The 21,045-nt window shown below is 34.3% G+C and overlaps 2 protein-coding genes across 4 annotated transcripts; one reads left to right on the forward strand and one right to left on the reverse strand.

Moving 5' to 3' along the window:
* Positions 1 to 6,197: 6,197 nt before the first annotated feature.
* Positions 6,198 to 10,413, reverse strand: LOC140805824 (NAP1-related protein 2-like). 2 transcript variants are annotated; one of them, XM_073162140.1, is made up of 10 exons: positions 10,157 to 10,413; positions 8,666 to 8,788; positions 8,518 to 8,568; positions 8,229 to 8,300; positions 7,997 to 8,107; positions 7,855 to 7,916; positions 7,033 to 7,093; positions 6,856 to 6,915; positions 6,678 to 6,719; positions 6,198 to 6,545 (listed from the first exon to the last, which is right to left on the reverse strand). In XM_073162140.1, exons 1-10 carry the CDS (start codon positions 10,286 to 10,288, stop codon positions 6,456 to 6,458), a joined length of 804 nt encoding a protein of 267 aa, XP_073018241.1. In that variant the 5' UTR covers positions 10,289 to 10,413; the 3' UTR covers positions 6,198 to 6,455. The 2 variants fall into 2 exon arrangements, with proteins under 2 accessions (XP_073018241.1, XP_073018242.1); XM_073162141.1 differs by having other exon boundaries at positions 6,856 to 6,912; positions 10,157 to 10,411.
* A 2,486-nt stretch (positions 10,414 to 12,899) lies between these two features.
* Positions 12,900 to 21,014, forward strand: LOC140805825 (sister chromatid cohesion protein PDS5 homolog D-like). Of its 2 annotated transcripts, XM_073162142.1 has the most exons (7): positions 12,900 to 14,259; positions 14,987 to 15,149; positions 15,682 to 15,885; positions 16,037 to 16,218; positions 16,310 to 16,445; positions 16,535 to 16,702; positions 20,415 to 21,014. In XM_073162142.1, the coding sequence occupies exons 2-7, from the start codon at positions 15,000 to 15,002 to the stop codon at positions 21,012 to 21,014; spliced, it is 1,440 nt and encodes a 479-aa protein (XP_073018243.1). In that variant the 5' UTR covers positions 12,900 to 14,259; positions 14,987 to 14,999. The 2 variants fall into 2 exon arrangements, with proteins under 2 accessions (XP_073018243.1, XP_073018244.1); XM_073162143.1 differs by lacking the exon at positions 12,900 to 14,259 and having other exon boundaries at positions 14,270 to 15,149.
* Positions 21,015 to 21,045: the final 31 nt, after the last annotated feature.

Here is a 21,045-nt window from a genome sequence, read left to right on the forward strand (position 1 = left end):
GGTCAACCCTACCTATATTCACAATAAAAAATAATACTCTTAACATAAAAAATGATAATTTTTCATGGATGACCCAAATAAGAAATATGTCTCACAAAATACAACCAGTGAGACCGTCTCACATAAGTTTTTACCCTCTCAGAAATTAGAGTGATTGGCCCCAAATCTCATAAATGAATCATCAAATTTCGTTATCACAACAATAGACATGATTGCATAAAGGAAATACACGAGTTAAATGAGAAAGAGCCGATCGGGGATCACATCAAGTTTCCGCAGAAGCTCCTCAACAAAATCACCTGGTTGAAAAATCATGTTACCACATTCAAGAACCACTCTCTTCAACTCCTCTTCTATTTCTCTAGTCAAAGCATCGTCAGGTCTCCTTCTCCAGAACTCGAAGAGCCATGTTGCGTCAATGGGATCCTTTCTCCTGTTGTGGGAGAACTTACCAGACGTCTAGCATTCTCTCACGCTTGGCGCCAATAAGGTTTGGCAAAAATTTGTGTGAGACAGTCTCACGGATCGTATTTTGTAGATATATCTCTTATTTGGGTCATCTATGAAAAAATATTACTTTTTGTGGGGCCCTTAACTCCTAATCGTTATTACAATGCAATCTGATTAGGGTTTAATTAATCACAGCGGAAAACGGGTTTAAAATTTCTTTACAATGAGCCCAAAATATCTCTTCTGATATTTAAATACTAAAAACAGTATCTAAATTCAAATCATAAACACGCCCACACGTAATCAATCACATACAAACATCTCATATCCTCGGGACATGCCCCGGTATATAGATACATATACATATATACTGGGAATCAGACATAAACATAAAACCTCAGCCCAAGCTGTGGCTCCCACCAGAAGTACCCTCTCCGGTCTCCTGATATCCTGGAGTACCTGCCATTGTCCACACACAAAGACAACAACAGCCCCCCTTGGGGGTGAGCAAAGCTCCGTATGGAACAACCACAATATATACCACAAGTATCTAAACAATGATATATGGTATGCAATGCATGTATGTCGTGGAGGTATCAGGTCAAATGCCCATCCACTGAGCACATGTCAGAATCAATCGAATCGCTATCAAATCAAATCAATGCTCGATCTGGCACACCGGCCGATATGGGAATACACATATGATAGCATCGACGAAGCGCCATCAATCCCACATCTCATATCCAATCATATGGGGCCACAATTGTCTATGCTTTACGGGTCATATAATACCAGCATAGCGATTGTGTTCACAAACCCCGGAATCCAATCAAATCATATCAGGGTATCCAAGGATCATAGCTCAACGTGCATGTCATGTATCGATGTATGCATAAAATGATGTGTGTTAACAAAACATTTATTTTGTACATCGATACTCAATCTCAATGTCATGTATGCCACATCAAATCATCAAATAGGCACATAGACACGTATTCCAATCCAATCCAATCAATCCAATCATATATCATATAATACAGATACATGTCGTATGTTACCCGGTCGCAACATACCTCAATTCTTCGTTTCCAGTTGATGTAGCCTGAAGATATTGATATTACACTTTATCTAGATCAATAACATACTCATTCCAATCAATAACATACTCCAAAATCATTAATATGAGTTTCAAATATCATTTGAAACTTCAAAAATTCATATCAACTCATAATCATATCATAATTCAATTCCGACTTCAAAACTTAGTTTCTTGTCGGTTATTCTATCGCATATATTTATCAGAATTAATAACAACTGACAAATAATTCTCCGATCTCAATCCAACTATTAAAATTCTCTAATTATAATAAATTAAGAATAATTCAAAATAACATCACTATAATCATCCCTTCTTCGTTAAAATCATACACTATTCAACAATCTTCAGTTCCTGTATGATTTAACAATTTATCGGATTTATTCCAAAAATCGACGAATTTGAAACATCACCAAAAACATAAGATTTATACCTCAAATCGAAGACCTCGTGTCAACGATTCCAGAACTGAAGTCGGTTCATCGATTGGATAAACCGTTAAGTCGCACGATCGAAAAGAAAATCGAAAAACTCTAACTCTCTCCCTTCTCACCTCTGTCGCACGAAATGAATGTACTGTGGAAATTGAAACTTTCAATTCCACCGTCTCAATTTTATGTTTTTTTTTTAATTTTTTTAATAATATATTATATTATATTGTATTAATAATATAATATAATATAATATAATATATACTATTTAATATTTTAACTTCGATATATCCCTTCGGATCAGTCAAACGATCCAATTTTTCAATACTCAAAACATGAAACTTCTTTATCTTTGAGTTTTCTACGTTATATCCAAATCTCAAATCATTTGGGCTTCATATGAAAAAGATATGTCACTATTTACCATTTTGCACTTAAAATTAATTCATTATTTTTCAACCTACGTCTAAAGTTTAGTTACTAAGTTCAAGTAATGAAACAAGTCTACAGTAAGTCCGGAATCACCACGCTAACTCGTCTTCTCTTATCGTCTTCTTGACCCTGATCCAGCCCCACCTGTTGTCATGCACACATACAAAACAAGACAACAGCCGGATAACTCCGGTGAGAATAAATCCCAGTAATAAACATGGTAACATGCATATACATAATCAAATCATGAAATATTATATCCTGAATGAAATTAAAGCAATAGATTTCATAGTCTATGAAAGTAAATCAAAATAAGCATGCAACTCAAATCAGCTAAACATGCCATTCAAATCAAATCATATAAACATGCTATCATAACTGAAAGCAATAAACATGGGTTCCATAGTCTATGAAACCACCTCTATAAACACATGTAGTTCTAGTCAAATCATGTCTAGACTCGACTCAACTATAACTCTAGGGATCCCGGTGTGAATAAGACGTCACTGGCTGTCACCTACCCTCCCACTCGGGGTGACTGTACGTCTTATTCCTAGATTTCGGTCTGAGCTGTATCAACGGCTGGCAATAGGAGTCAGAGCTGCTCCTAAGCTGAGATACACCGAACATCTAGATAATTGACAATAGCTGTCAAGACTCCCTATCTTAAATGCAATAAATAACAATCTGTAAAGAAAGCATATCATATCAACACATAAACAAAACATATTCATATCAAAATATAACAATAATCTAATATGTGATTTTGTTGGGAAACTCAAATAGGATCTATTTGAGTTGTATCTTCCCAAATATCACATGAATTATACTTTTGTCGTCCCGGTCTGACGAAGACGATGATCTGTATTCAACTCTGTCCATATCAAATCTGAAATGACAATATCTAATACGCTGTGTCAGTGAATAACTCAATACACACCATGTTCTGATCAATACTCAAATCAGTATACAATCTGATCAATATCTGAACAAGATACAATCGAATTCATATCATCGACATTACAATATAATCTGAATAATTACTGAGTCTGATCAATCTCAATCAATACTGAATCTGATCAATATAAATCAACTGGTGTTTCGACGGCATAACAATACAATCTGAATAACCCCGTCAATCTGAACATCACAAATATAATACTGGAACTCATAATCTGTGTCAATACAATTCATACTCTGAATACTAACACAATTCTGATATCAAAATATCAATCAATATCTTTCACAATTCATACCAATTGCATAACCAGTCTATTCTGAAATCTGACTTCGATTATACAATGTCTACGGTAGTAGAAATGCTATATCTGAATCATATTCAGTTCTTGACAATATCATAATTTCAAATCAAGTCTAAACGTAACAAAACTTACGTCCTTGTGTAGCTCGTAGCACGAGGAACAGTATACTGCGTTCAGATTCGAATTCTGATAGACGGATCTTTCTCAATCGCAATTTAAAATGCGTAAGGATTTTCTGGAGAATTTCTCGTGCCTTTTGCTGAGTTTCTCTGAAGGAATCAACGTGTCATGCTCATATATATACTGCATGCAACATCCGAAAACGTGGCATCATTTTTCAGCAACCACGCATGACCGCGGGTGCGGTCATGTCATGCACCGCGGGTGCGGTCGTGCAATGCCTATCCTGGCATTTCTCGAAAGCTCAGACCGCGGGTGCGGTGACACCACCGCGGGTGCGCTCCTGTTAGCACCGTGGGTGCGGTCTGGCCATTTCCAAAAACCCCCAACCTTCTGCTACTCAACCGCGGGTGCGGTCTTAGTTGCACCGCGGGTGCGGGGTGGCTTCGGCCTTTCTTGCAAAAATCCATCATTGCATGACCGCGGGTGCACTCCTGTTCTGGGCGAGGGTGCGGTCTTGCAAACCCTATTTTCTCATGTCTTTTCTTCCCTCATTGCATGTCATGCATTCTCATATCGTCCGAGTCTCACGTTAATGACGATTAATAATCTTGGTTATCGATTATGTAATTCTTGGGCCTTACATTTCTCCCCCTCTTAGATCTGAGTTCGTCCTCGAACTCATAACCAATCACTTCGTAGATATTAGAGGAAATACATAATAGAGTTAAATCAAACTCAAATATCTGATTCCAGTCTGAAATAAGAATTCATTAAGTATAATGTCATAATACTTCTCCAGTCCTTCTGACAAAATCAATCTTGCCATGTTGGTTATACAACATCCGTATAAACCAATCACAATTCATAACAACCCAATGCCAGTAGTTGTTACCCAGTCTGTTTATCCCAATCAAGGACATATGCAATCTTTTGGCTTCAAATACCAATCGTCATCATCCGACGTTGGTTTCTTAAGTCTGTCTATTCTGAACTGTTTTAATAGCTATTGTCATATAGTAATTCCTACAATGATAATAAGTCATAACAACTAGTGCTAACATCCAGTACTAAAGTTGTATCAAAGGCTTCTAATAGCTGGATAACCCATTCTGGCTGCCTGTCAATCTGTGAAACAATCTAAGAGAGAGTTCATGATATATTCTGTCACGAATACAAATTCAAGCAAAATCACAATCTGACATAATCTACTGTGGCATTCTGATCTTTCTGACCACTTCTCTGACATCGATCTGTGTCATTTGGTCATGTTTGTACGTTATCTGGTACAAACTGATAGATATAGATTGAACAATCTGTCAATCTTAATCATATCCTATCACAATCTGGGAAGTATTGCAATGATCTTATTACGAAATTCATCGAAATATATTCCCCATGTCTAATCAGAAATATACAAATTCTGTAATAAATCTTTTGATTTCTATCTTTTTGTCTTTTCTGTTAGCAATTCAGACATATCAGTATAATTTCTGCCAACATTTCAGTACAAATTATGTCATAACTGCTCTCATCTGTCTATATCAAAACTATCTGTTCGAATATAATATATTCTCAATCATCAAACTGGAAACTGAATCCACTAAGGTGCCTTTCTGACCCTATCTGTGATTTCAGATCCGAACTACTGATATAAACAAATCAGTTAATAACATAAATGAAAGAAAATACCTACCTGGTATTCGGCTCTGACTATCGATATCAAGCTCATCTGTACAATTCTGACACATCTGACATCACAAGATAATCAATCTCATACAAAATACAAAATCACATATCTGTTACTCGACTCTGATTACTGAAATCTAGTTCTGAACATTCTGATCATATTTCTGAATTACTGTAACTCTTGAATTCAGCTCTGATTTGGTTGGAACTGTATATACTCTCACTGGTTCACAATAATCTGTAGCATATACGAATTCAAAACAACATACTAATCATTAGTTTATCATATCCTTCCAACCAAACGCAGCCTGATTGTAAGACATTCATTATTTAATATAAAATATATTATTAATATATTAGGACAGGTCCATTAAAACACGTTACCACCCTCGATCTATTTCCAAACACACTTCGCAATCCGTTTTAACCGGGTTTTTGTCATCCTTATGTGGGTTTGAAGCTTTTGGTCCTGTTTTTATTTTAAAATTAAATGTGTCTACTTATAATTATCACTAACAAGTTCTATTCATTTATCTATTTGTGTATCAAAATGAGTCCTTGACGATACTATTCTAACCATGCATGCACACCTTAGCGACACGATATACTGATATACATATCAGAACAAAGGTTCAAATTAAAACAATATCCGGAAGATCGATACACGAGGATGACACGCACAAATCGAGTGATATGCACTGAACAAGACAAGGGAAATATTTTACACAGCCAAAAGGCAAAAGCGACTAAAATCTCGGGTTCATGCCCGCTGATGTTTTTACAGGACTATGAAAAACAAGTGAAATTAAACTTTCTAAAAGAGAGTCCATACAAAATTGCATAACGACAAATGGGTTCAAATGAAGTAGATTATCATATATCCCTCTTAAACTTAAGACCGGTTCGCAAATGCTACTGTTTAACAAGCAAAAACCATGAGAACAAACTCCCTAAAATATTCTGGTTTTCTTTGTCTCAATCTTCAGCTTCGTCGTCGTCGTCGTCGTCATCATCTTGTTCGCCATCATCGTCATCGCCTTCTTCAGATTCTTCACTACCTTTTCCCTGCAAAGACATGGTATATCGGGATAAGTGTAGAGTCATCTCATATAAATATCTTTCTAAAAATGCTACAGCCCATCATAATCTATATTCAGTGGGAGAAGAAAGAAATGTACGGTAATTTTCTGCACTTACCTCGTCATCATCGTCCATCTCAAATTCCTCTTCATCAGCCTCCTACAGGCAGAAGTTAAAAACAGTAAAAAAAAATACAACAAATAAAAGGCAAGTCGAACATAAAGCCGAGCATGCAATAAACTTGCATTCGCTTGTATAAAACAAGATTGAAAAAAGAGTAAAAAATGAATTGTACATTGTTAAAATATGTGAGAGGATTTGGCCACAAATCATCCTTGATGATTTCAGCAACCTGCTAAAACGTGGGCTTCAAATTATAAGAGGAAACAAGAGTGCCGTTGGAAAAGCTGGTTAAAATGACTCAAGTTCATAAAAAAATTGTAAACAAAAAACTGATTGAGGCCCAATGTACCTCATCGTGAATTTCAACCAAATCCCCTTTATGTTGGGTGTCGTTGAACCATGTAAAGAAGCTGAATTGGATAACGTAACAGAAATAAGTGACTAACGCAACATTATAAGGCATGCATGGTGCAAACTAACATATTTATAATTAACTGAAAGGGATCTATATCTTTTAGTTTTAAAATGGATCTGAGAATCAGTAAAGTACATATTTTTCACAAAAACCCAATCTCAGTGGAAGTACTGGGCTTTAAATAGCAGTATCCACCTATAACAAGTTACCAACTCATGCTGTCAATATCAATGTTAATGAAGAATCTGTGAATATCTTCGCCATAAAGCAAATTATAAGTAGCCACTTTTGAATTCAAGTTGAGAGCATTGGTGGAGATTTTTTTTAGGAAAAAGGCCAAGGAAAAAAATATAATCGTCAGAGAAATTTCTAGAAACATAGTATCTTACTACATAATTAAGAATTCCAATATAGGAAGTTATTTTGTAAGAATGAAAATTGATAATGAACATTGATTATCACCAATTCTGTAACTCAATAACACCCTCCTTTACAGAATATTAGATCCCAACAGAGAATTAATAGAAAAAAAATCATACAAAAATATGATAAGCCCTAATATGCAAAACTCTATTTCTTTAGCATATTACCAATTATCATAATATAAATGAAAAGACATGATGTGAACTTGTAAAACAGTTATAGATGACTAACTCTGTCGATGAAAATTTAGGACGGAAGATTGTTAAGGAACTGAGTCTCACCTCCTACCACATCAAGAATGGAAAAAAATAAAAGCAATAGAGAAGGATCAACCTTTCCTCGGTATGAGATCGCTTGTTTCCTTTCTTATCTTCAGCAACACCGTTAGGAATTCCCTACAACAGCAAGGCATGTACAATGAATTGAAATTCAGTGAAATTTTCATATTCTTTAAATCCAAAACTCGGAAGCTTACCATGCCTTCTTTCCACTTTATTGATGTGGCAGTGATGGTTGTTCCCTCCTCAAGGAAAGTAACAGTCTTTGTGAGCTTAGTATCTTCAAAATATGGATTGGGTTTGAAATTCTGCAGGGAAAACCAAAGAACTATTGTAAATCATCTACAAATTTTTTAAACTAAACCAAAATTTAAAATTTTGGCGATCTAAGAACTGCCACAGCCACAGGGGAAAAGAGTGGAGACTCACAAATGTAATCGAGTATCCAGATTTAACATCTTTGAAATCTTCCACTTCAAGGTTATTCAAGTACTTGAATATCTAACAGAAACAAAGGAAGCCACTTGATCACATTAGAAAAAAATATCATGTGGTTAAATAAAGCATCTATTCAAGCTTTGTAGAACCTTTTGTAAGAGCAACAACTGCTTCAAAGTGAGAAGAAAAGGAACGGTGAAGACAGTACATTTTAAACAAATCATAGCTGCTTCTGTGTTTTTACTTAGTCTTAGAGAAGCAGAAGAGAGAAAACTCGAACCTTCTGGTCTTCTTCAGTCAAAAGTTCACTGAGGGCGGGGTGACTTAAAAACTGCAAAAAGAGGGCAATTTTCAATCACGGAGAAACAGGCATTTCAAGCGGTGAAAGGTCTTGCCAGTATGAATTTTTCTTTCTCTTGAAGACTAACCGCAGTCAACCAAAAATCAGGAATTGATTTTATGAGGTCATTTCTCTTATCATAGACAGGCTTACGTATCTCATTGTACTGCTGTTCCACTTCCAAGACTTTCTCACTTGCTTCTTCATTGATCTGAAAGCACAAAACAAACATAATTGAGTCAGTAGTGTCACCAGAATTTTTAATTGTGTATTTCTGATCACTTCAGAATCGAAATGCATTCAAAATGAAAAGAGATGCACCTATGTAGCATGAAATCAATCTACTGCCTCTACAGCTAATAAAATGTACACATTGCCTGTGAAACCCCTTAGGACAATTTATGACACGCATATTAACACAGACCAATGTCACCAGAAAACATAATGACAAATACAGACAACAATGCAGTACAAATGTCAAAATGCACATTTAAAGAATAATTGCTTATACAAACCAAGTATAAATGGAAAAAAATCCAGTGGCCTATCTGTGATAGCAAATCTTTAGCAATGTTTAACGACACGACACTATATCAATATTTCAGATTAGTGTCTGCAAGACTAAAGTACTTACATGAATCGGTAAAACCTAGCGCGTCAAAAAAATAACTTACAAAGAAAAAGTGAAACCACAAATAAAAGCATTTCAAACTTCTTTTAAGCAAGCAGACACATTTGCTTCGCTGATATGAAAGCCCGCACATGAAGCTCAGAGATTTAGATGGCTGGAACAAATTTCGGATTCAAAATCGCGGAATTAGGGCGCAAAAGGACATATTATTTTTACATTAATCTCCAAAACAATCTTCCATCAATGCAGGCAAAACTCTATAATTAGTAAGAAAGAAGATATAAAAGTCATGAATGAGATTATTGAGAAGCTAAATACTCGATATATAATAGATAAAGTAATTTACAAGAATGATCGCTTACACATCTTGATATAAGACGTTCAAGTCTCCACATAGGATTTATGATCTTACGTATGACCGTATCTTTGACTGCAAAATGCATGCATATACCCAAACCAATTCGAAATATCCTATCAATTTTAAAATGTTAAGAATTTTATAAGATTATTTGACACACGTCGTTTGGATGTAACAGGCACAAAGAACGAGATATTTCGGAAGCTCGCGTAAGATGGCATATTTGACCCCAAAAAAACACCCTGGATACAATATAATCCCATTTAACTCAGTTCAGAATTCAAAAAAACCCATTCCAGAGGACAAATCTATTAATCAAGCTCATCCACAAATATCAGATTCCAAGGTTTAGAACATTAATCATACTCATTAAATCAACAATGCACCCTTCTCAAAAATTCCTCAGTGCGATAGTATAACACAAGAACGCGATAACATTTGCATTCTAACAGTTACAAACCCAAAAAAAAGGAAACAAAAACGAAAACCTTCCTAAAAAAATTCCTGAGTTTTCTGGCAGAGGCAGCTGAAACATGAACATAACCAAGAAAAATAAATTCCAGGAGAACTAAATAAAATTATATACGTACTTTTTCAAGCTCGTCCTGAATTTCCTGAAGCTTCTCAATAGAAAGAACCAGGTCTCCGTCAACGTGCTCAGCGCCGTTGTTTTCTTCCTCTACTTGCACCGATTTCAGCTTCTTCCCCTTGTCTACCCCCATGCTTCTTTGAAACCCTAAAAATTGGAGGAAGAAAGGAAATCGTTTTGGGTTCCGTTGTTTCCACAAGGGCTTTTCTTAAACCCTAACCCTTTAATGTGGAATAGTTATATATAGAAATGGAGTGGGCTCGCCATTATCACAAGCAAAATGGTATAACTTCCAATTAAAGATGAAATTATCTAATAATGTTTGGGCTTTCGTCATGAAATCATATTTCCAATTTCAAATCGAGTAATGCTAAAGTTATGATCCATATATCGTAAAATGATATTTTATATTGTTATATTTTATCGTTATCTACTGAGATTTTATATTGAATTTATCGTTAGATTTTGATAATGAATTTTTTGTGTTGTAATAATTGTCGTACAAATTTGATTAGACATGTTAGCATTATTCTTTGAAATCACCTTCATATTTCATAAATAATAAAATATTTTTGGATTCATGAAATACTCTAACTATTAGATTAGTTAAGCTAATAGATTTGAAAATCATATTATAAAATATTATGTCATTTTCCTTCTTTTTTTTTATTAGGAAGTAAACGGAAAATTTCTTTGACTTTATTTATATAGCGCAATTAATTTAACTATACCCTTAAGTTTTTCTAATGTGTAAGGTGATATTTTTTGTGTGACGGGTCGGATACGAGTTTTTTTTTATAACAAAACTTCAGTGAGACGATCTCATACATCAATTTTGGAAGATGATCTCCAACCTGACCCGATTCATAAAAATATAATATTTTATATAATGAAAGTATTAATTTTCACTTTACGTATGAATCGAGTTGACTCGTCTAACAGAAATAGACCTATGAGACTATTTTATAAGCGACATATTATTTATTTTATACATAGACAATATGTATTCACATACATATAATTGTGAATACCTCAAAACTAATATTTTCTAGATTTATCATCGACCAAATCTAATATTTAATATGTTATAAATTTCATCATATTTTATATGTGCTCAGTACATACTTATACTATTAACTAAAGTTAAACACCCGATAATAATTATTTTTGATGTGTCTGTACGAAATATTTATACTATTAATTAAAGTTAAACACCCGATAATAATTAATATGTACAAAATATGTTAAAAATAAACTAGTGACATTGACGCATTGCGTGCTTACAGTAGTTTTATAACTAATTTGATTTATATTTAAATAGAGATAATATCATAATTATAAAAATTAATGGCGAGTCATATGCAATTGAAATTATTACATGTTGAAATTTGGTTTGATCATAGAGTGGGTCTCATGATAGACCGTCTCACGGATCATAATCTGTGAGACGGGTTAAACATACTCATATTCACAATAAAAAATAATACTCTTAACATAAAAAATAATACTTTTTCATGGGTGACCCAAATAAGAGATCCGTCTCACAAATACGACTCGTAAGACCGTCTCACACAAGTTTTTATCTTGATTATATTTAAATCAGTATAATACCAGACCCGATCTAGCTGGTCTACAAGCAGGTCTACCAAAATATTTCTATATTTTATCATTATATGTTTAGTATAAAAATATATCATTACAAATTTTTTTGGTTATCAATTTAATAAAAATCGATATATTTTACCTTGTGATAATATTTTTTTGTTCTGAATAATATTAATATAAATTAAATTATTTGTTAATTTTAAATTTTTTATTGAATAAATATAAAATTATATATTTTTGACGGGTACGGCTCCAACCCAAATTGAACCGTCGGGTCCGTGGGGCGGGACATGTCGAGTCTAAAGAAAGGCAGGGCGGGTCTTTGGTTTTGCCAAATTACCCCAACCTGGACTCGTTTTTATTCCTATCGGTGACCGATCATATTTTTATATGAATTTAAAGAAAAAAAAATTATATCTTAAGAAAAATTAATTTTTTCTGAAAAAATCATTCTCAAGTTCATACCAAAAGTTCCAATTTATCAAAATTTTGTTATCTTCATTCCAAATTATCCGGAACTTGTTTTAAAACAATAATAAAATAGATTGTGGATGTTAAGTATATATTTTTGATAAGTTAAATAAACCAACAAATTCTCGAAAACAAATTATTTATCCGCGCCACGCGCACACATATATAAGCACACATGTATAATATAACACCTTATTATAGCTTAGACTAAATTTGGAAAATGCTAGTTTCTTGATAAAATTAAAATCATTTATTTGATACTAGTTTAAAATATTTTAAAGTTTCTTTTATATTATATTCAAATCATATTTTTTAAAAATAATTATATCCGCGCCCGTGCATGTACATATACACATGCACACACATGGTGACATGTATAACACCTGATTATATCTTATGCTAATTTTGAAAAAAATACTAATTTCTTGATAAAATTAAGATCAGCCCTCGATTTTTTTTTTTTCTTTTGTTTAGTCTTTGGATATTTTTTTAGTATCATATTTTCACATAGTACAATATTTCCGTATGAAATATACCATATTTTATATGACATAATACCATAATTTTGTGAGTAGAGAATAATCCAATGAAATATTTTGATTGAAAATTTTTCACCAACTTCCCGTTGATTTAAATGGTTAGTGGTTTATTGGATTTTTTTTTAATTGGGTCTTTTCAAAAAAAAAAATGCTGATCAATTTTCACGATTCCCATCTTTGGCTAGCGCCGGAAGAGTTGCATGAACATAATTGCAGTGTTATGTTGTGGTCGATTAAGGTGTTTGATGAAATTACTGAGCCAAATGTGGATGCAGGGAATATGATGCTTTTGGCTTTATTTATTGGGCACCATGAAGGTGTGGACGGTGGAAATGATTCGATGTCTTGGTTAAATTTTCTTCTTACTGGGTGAACGAAAATGGAGGAGTTGGAGCTAGTGTGGGGAGTTCTTGAAGAGATACAGTGATGCCACTGGCTTGTTGGAGTACTTTTAACTCTTGACTTTTCTCAAGAAGACGTGTTGTTTTTGGGAATTTGGATAAATTATGGAATGGCTTAGGGGCAGGGGCCAACCCCGTTATCGGTCGAGTGTGCAATTTAATGTACCTGGCTAGCGAAACTCATATTTAAGAGCATTGATCCATAAAGTTTTGATTTTTTTTATTTGCCTTGCTTGATCTGGGTTTTAATTTGCATCGGAGGGAGGGACTGGAGCTTTCAAAGATATCTCATAGTTTTTACTGAGAAATTTAGCTTGTCTTGGATAACTGCCATATTTTGCTGTTACACAGTCAGGTTAATTTGGTTGAACAAAGATTTGCTTTCTCGATGAATGATTTTCTAATTGAAACATCAAACAATGCCGAAGTCTGTTACATGGTTCAGACTTCTAGCGTGTCTTGGAGCTTATGTGAAATTCTCGGAGCAGGAGAAGAAATTTTTTTCGGGTTTGATCATATTGATTCTCTTGACCTGGTTTAGTGCCGTAGAAGATGCCTAAACCTCCAGGGTGGCGTATGGTTTAAGAGGACAAGGCCATTAGTGACTTTTATGGCAGGTTCTGAACAAGATCATGTGGCGGCTGCAGACACCGGTTAGAAGGAGAATATTTGGTGTGTGTGTGTTGTATACGAACTGCAGTAAGTAGAGGTGATGGTATTAGGCACCAAATTTTTCTCAAAGAGGCTTGCAAGTACAATCCTAATTAGCATATATTGAGATTTTTGGGCTATGATAAAGCCAAAGTAACAAAGAGATTCTGGAGGAATTGAATGCCAGACATATTGGTGGTGGTGATAATGTACATTTTCAGTGGTGTGTACCATATCGCCGGTAGGAAACCTGAACAATACTCTAGCTAGATAGAGTATTCAACAGACACCAGGGGCATGACCTTTTTTCTCTTGGATGTTAATATGCGACATATTTTTGTGTTAGAGACGAGCTTTTGGTTGATTGATTTATTTTGTCGTACAAATCCAAGTCCGGAAGGTGGAGGGCCTACAGTGTATCCGCTTTATCTATCCTGGTAAGTACTATGTTACAAAATAATATATGAAAAGAAAAGAAAAAAAAAACTTAAAAAACTAGTTGTAGGAATCGTACCATATTCACTTATGTTGGTTTTTGATGAAAATTTAGTTACTGAATATTTGTAGCCAAGTTACTGCATTTTTAAATGGCACTGTAATCTGTCTAAAAAAGAGAAACAAATAAAGGGTCAAGTCAACTAGAAAATAATGTTAAAAAAATCATATTGTGATTTCATTCCTAATATTGCGAGAATTTGGAAAAAAAAATCAGTGGTTAGGAAAGTAATATGAGTGTCATTATTAAGACGAGAAATTTTATAAGAGGAAAAAAATGTAAAGCAGGCAGAAGAGCATACAAACTGACGCAAAGCACAAATATACACTGTCACACAACCCAATTTAATAAGATTACAGCAATCACATAGGATTACAGCAATTCCTTGTAATTGCCAGTATCTGCACATAAATTGTTTCTGTTTGAGTCTTGAATGCAAAATCATCTTTTTGGATTTTACTTACCGAAAGCCATTCTCCTATTCAATAGCGTTCTTCCAAAACATTGCAAACAATTTTCAAGTATATAAAGCCACGTTTCCAGGCTGCTGCATGTTTTCCATTTTGCACAAAAGCCGAGTCATTTTCACTCGTCATTCCAACATAAACGATCCTCTTGTGTACGTTTAAAGTTTGAATAACAAGAGTTTTATTTTCCTGACTTTTAAGTTGTTGAGAGAAAATGGCCGCTCCAAGTTCTGAAGAAAGAGACGTGAGCTCAGATGCTTGGAATACAGAAATGGAGGAGGAGTTGAAGAGAGTGCTTCTTGAATATGGGAACAGGCTTCTTAAACCTGGTGATTCTATTGAGGAGCTTCTAAGGAAACTGGATGTAGGTCCCAATTATCCCTTTCTCATTTAATTGATGTGTCCCTTTATCTTTGTCTATGTTTACTTCCAAAAAGTTTGGCTTAATAGGTCTTTGATACTGAGATTCAAGCTTCTTGAGGATTGTTGATTTTCTTCTTCCTATTCGGAATGTATATAAACTGGTTATCCTTGCTGATAATCTTGTTGTTGATGTGAAGTTTTTCGAGTTTGAAGATGTTTTATACTCAAATATTTGTAACATCATTTGAGGAATGTCTCATCGTCAAATCTCTCTAATTCTCAACGATCACCTCGTCAAAGATGTACCCTTGTGGAGATTAATTAATTGCAATTTTTCTGAAGAAAGCAAGATAAGTGTCTTAATTTCAACATATCAGACCGGGTACAACTGATTTTAATAACCGGATCTTTGATGTTTTTCATAATCTGATGAGATGATCGAGATTAACATTTTGGATTTCTTTTATTTGGTTATGTTTGAAAACATTAAAATCAACTCAGTATTGAACTTTGATTTCTTATTGGCCTTTCAGAAACTAGAGCATCTTCTTCAACATTTAATGCAAGATCGCAAGCCATTGATAGAAATGGCACTTAAACCTGCCGAAGAGGCACTAATTTCCGATGCCCTTATGAGACACAAGGAAGTCGATGTCAGAATTACAGTGGTATCCTGCATCAGTGAGATCATAAGATTAACAGCACCTAAAGAACCCTACGACGAAGACCAAATGAAGGTAATTCTGAGCTTGATGATGTTCTTTCATTTTTCATTTTCATCTATCAGCTTCTGTTGTTTTAAATTACTCAAAATAAAAAAACATTTTATTGTCTCATCTTCTCCATCGATCATTTACAGTTGATAAAATTTATCTGGTTTTTCTGCAGGATTTTTTTAAGCTTGTTAATACTGCTTACCAAAAATTGCCTTCCCTGGCTGGTCGTGCTTATTCAAAAGCTGTTTCAATCATTCAGACTGTTTCCTCTTGTCAAACATGTGTTCTAATGTTGGACCTTGAGTTGCATGACACAGTTGTTGAAATGTTCCACCTATTTTTGGATGGAATTCAGTAATGCTCTCACACTTTATTTCCTCAATTTTCTATTCCAAACATGAATTACCTCTTCACTTACTGGCATTTTCTTCCTTGCTAACATTAGATCGAGCCATCCACAAGAAATTCCCTCTAGCATGGAACACATAATGGTTCTAATGATTCAAAATGCTGGGGATTCCGAAGAGTTTACACTGGAGGCTGCTAAGATCCTTCTTTCTACTCTGAAGAAGGGAAATGAAGTACAACTGCTCTTATTATTTTAGATTTATTTTATTTACTTTAGTATTTTCATACTCTCTTTTTTATCCTCTCGATTTTTTGCTTTCAGAATGTTTCACCATGTGCCTTCCAGCTTGCAAGAAAGGTATACGAGAAATGTGCCAATGACCTGAAAAACTATCTCCCAGAAGCTGTTAGACACATGGGAGTAGCAGTTCAGGAGTATGATGATGTTGTTATATCGTCATTGCATGGCACGACTCAAAGTGACGACATGGTGTGTTTCTCTAGTAATTAAGCAGATTATTCATCAATGATAGATTAATTATGCCTTTAATTAGACTGAAAACAACATGTTTGAAGTTTTAAATTCAGTTTACTTTGAATTTTAGATGTAGTGTATTAGCAAATCAGAATTGTGCTTCCATGTTTCCGACATTCATGTTCTGTTGGAATGATAATGAATCCCAAGATTGGAGATTTATCTTTTTTCTGTTATTTAGTATATCCAAGAGTTTATTTTCATAGTGATTTGTTAGTTTCACAGTAGTCTTGTTTCCTTTATGGTTGGATTCTTTTTCATCATTAGGGGCCATATATATTGTATTCCATTATAATTAGCAAGTCGGATAGAAAACTACTTCAATATTTGTTTAGTTCTAGCCGTTTAGTTGTAGCCGGTACGTTCAAGCCATCCTCCTCTAGTAGGGCTCCTTAGATTTTACCAGATCCAAATTCTTCTCTCAACATGTCTCATATCATCAAAATCAGCCACTGTCTGAATAATCCAGCAAAAGTAAATGATTCAAATTAGGGGCCATAAAACCTGATGGAAAATTATTTCTTCAATATTCGTTTAGCGGTAGTCGGTACGTTCAAGCCATCCTCTAGTAGAACTCGTTGGATTTTTACCCAATCAAAACTCTCCTCTCAATAAGCTACGTCTCTTATCATCCATCGAAATCGACCACTGTCTATGAATAACCCGGCAAAAAATAAATGGATCAAATTTTGGATAATGGTTTGATTGGTTGTCACTGCACCAGATTCAGCAAATCCTGGTTACTGGACATGGAAAGTAGATAATCAATAGTCATGAAGTGGCTGATAAGATCAATGGATCCAAAATTTGATTGGACATCTATTCTTCAAAAATGCCTCAGGAGATGAATTTTGATTTGTAAAATTTATCTCAATGACTTGAATTTTGTTCCTCTATTCGTAATAAACAGCAAGGCAGTAAATGAGTCATGGAGCAAGTTAATGAGCTGGTTGAATTATGGCAAGAAATAGATTTGTCTTGCAGAATATAGATTGGAATAGTCTGCTGACAATATACTATTACCAAATGCTTGAAAACGGTAGTTTTTTCATTTCTTCGAGGAGTAAAATTTAAAATAGTTCGGGGGAAATTTGTTGGAACAAAGCTTCTCTTTTGGAAGCCAAGATGGGAGAAAACTTTAAATGAATTGTGTTACGTTCCACAAATATTGAGAATACACAACTTGTTTCAGATTTGGAAACCACCCAAAACTAAAACCACAAGTCAAAGGAAAAAAAGGATGTGGTGTCATTGGTGTTTACCTTTGAAGACGATGATTGGTGGTTCCAAGGAAAGAAATGGTCTCTACTATCTCTAGGCCCACTTCAAGTCCCCAATAACATCCAAAAATTCTTTCTTCCTGTTCTCAAATCAGATGTTATTCTTTTGCATGAACTCCTTGATCATCCTAGCTTCAATTATTTAAAATATCTATATCTAGACTTTTTTTTATCAATAAGACATTCTTTGTTTCAAATGTAAACATGTATTTTTGCAAAACATATACAAAAGTATTAGTTTTCATCTTGTTCATGGTAATGTTCGGGGTCCTGCATGACCTCCAAATATCTTTGGAATAAAGTTGTTTATTACATTAATTAATAATTGTACTTATCATGTTGGATTTATCCCATGGAAGGAAAATCTGAAACCAATTCCATATTTAAACACTTCTATACCTTGTCTTGAATATTTTCAAACATATGTTCAAGTTTTCCTACTTACAATGGCAAGAAGTAATTTTTAATAATCTTACAAATTAAGATATCTTGCTCTGATGATTAGTGTGCTTACACGCTTAAACAAAATTATTTAGGGAGAAAAAACTGTCACATTGTTGATAACATGCACTATCATATTTACTAATAATGTTCCAAATGTTTTGCGGTTGAGGCTATGCTAACTACCGCAAATCTATCATGAGACTTCCCTTATGGCTCTTCAATTTGAACTCTTCTACTTGGTGAGAAATTTATTTCCCCCATAAGACTCCACGATTCTCTTCCTCAAATATTTGGATCTGGCATATTTTAAGATAGTGGCGTAACTTTGTAAAGAGCAATTTAGGTCCATCTTGTAGGGGTATTCTTCTTCCGAAGAGTGTTACATATGCTATTTCCATCATAATAGCTATTTATGTCCCTTGAAACTCCACTTTTCTTGAAAACCGGTAATTCTACGTTAATTTCCTTTTCAAGAAGAGAATTGAGCGAAGGAACCTATTTGGATCCATACATTTCCATTTCAGTCTCTTTTCATTCTCTTGTTTCATATCTAGAAGAGCTAGTCGTACATCAGTATGAACCCATACTGGTAGACCCTCCCACGGTTCTCTTGCAACCGTGAAGCAAAATCGGAACCGTCTTTTGGAAATCGAAACTCGTTATTATTAAATCTAACTCCTACCACGGTTAAATAAATCTAAACCCCTATTATTTAGTTTTTGTTGAGAAATTAAATAATCATAATATTTTGTAACTAGTTATTAAATAATTAACTTTAGTTGGTTTACCTCACAAATTGTGCTGTTATTTTTTCCATACCATTAAAATTTAAAAGAACAAACTTCGATTCATATCGGTTCAAACTTCAACCAAACTAGAAGCAAAATCGCAAGGAACCGGAATCGGAATCGCGTCCAAATGGTTCCATTCTGATCCCAGTTGTGGTTCCAACTTTCCTTGAAAGCAGAACCATCGGATTTACAACCAATGTCCGGTAGGTGCATATTGGTGGCAAATTAGATGAGAACATGGGGTATGCTTCTAGTTTATTCCGAGACTTATTTGTTCAATAGATTGAGGAGGAGTTAACGAGTTCCTGAACATCATTCATTAACAATATAGAATATATATGTTATATGTGGTAGAACCCTTACATGATGGTTTGTCAGTTTTATAGTTGTATTGTTTCCTTTATCTCAGGAATCTTTGTTATGATTTTGGATTCTATGTACTGTATTCAATTATGATGAATAATTAGATCATTATTTCATCAATATTTGTTTCATGTGCAATATCGAAGAAAGATTTTTTTTGAAAGCTGTCAATTTTGTTGCAATTCTAGGTCTAACCAGAGTAGCATCTAAAAACTTATACGTGTGATGTAGACTTGTAATCAGATAATTGAATAAAAAATATCATAGGGAAGTTGTGTGGCTAGCGAATGACAATTACAAGGTCCCTAGCGAAGTTACCGTGTATGTATAGTGATTCGATATTGGCTGACAAGTAGCTCCACTTTTTTATGGTATTGACAGTACATTGTTATTTTCTTAAGTGTCTTGAATACATACGATTAGTTTACTTTCCTAATGCAGATGGATATTTGTGTTTTTATACCTGGAATATATTTCTTTCGTCTTACTAACTTGTATTTGGTTCGTCCAGTCTTCTGCAATATTTTTTTGGTATTTATAGTTATGACTATGTTCACATGATATTCGATATGTAAACGAGAAAAGGTTCCAGTATTCCAATTTAGACGATCTAGTGTGGTTTCTTTCTATAACTATTACTGTTGTAACAGTAATTTCTTTTTATATGTAAATGGTGGAACATTGTTAAGCAGAATTATGTTCATGCTTATGTATAATTTTTTTTCAAAGGTGACCTTGCTACTGTGGTCTGTAATGACCAAATGTTAGTTTGTTTGTTTTTTTTTCTAGAATGCTAAGGAGATCGGAGGAGATGCTTGTTGTCGTGGAGAAGTTAGTGTGGCGGGAGATCTTGTATTAGCTAATTTAGTGGAGAAGAATTGCAGTGATTATACGAAAGCTTATGGTAATATCAATGAGAATAATGAGACATTGCCAAATTCCTTTGATCAAATCAATTGGCGAGAAAATGTCCTCCAAGAGGCTAAAGACAAGGGAATAGAAGCTTGTTGTCATGGAGAAGTTAATCTAACTGAAGATGGTGGATTATCTAAGCTGGTAGAGAACAATGGCAATGATAATCTGCAGGATAATGAGAACACCAATGAATACTGTGGAATGGTGACACATGTAGGTGATCAAATCAATCAGCAAAAAAGTGTTTTAGACAGAAATAATTTCACATCCGGACCAGATGTTGATAGGATAAATTCTGACATTTTAATTGGTAATAGTTGTCTTGGAGAAGGGTCATCCCAGGGTGTTAGCTCTGCCTGGATGCCATTTGAACAAGTTTCTCCGAAGAAACATCATGATGCAAAACACAATGACGATTCTTTGGAGAAGAATAATTCTACTGACACATTCATAAATGGCCCACCTGTTGAATAGAGGCACACATCACATGCAACAAGAATTGAAA

The sequence above is a fragment of the Primulina eburnea genome, chromosome 11, assembly GCF_022965805.1.
Source record: "Primulina eburnea isolate SZY01 chromosome 11, ASM2296580v1, whole genome shotgun sequence".
Taxonomy (NCBI): Eukaryota; Viridiplantae; Streptophyta; class Magnoliopsida; order Lamiales; family Gesneriaceae; genus Primulina; species Primulina eburnea.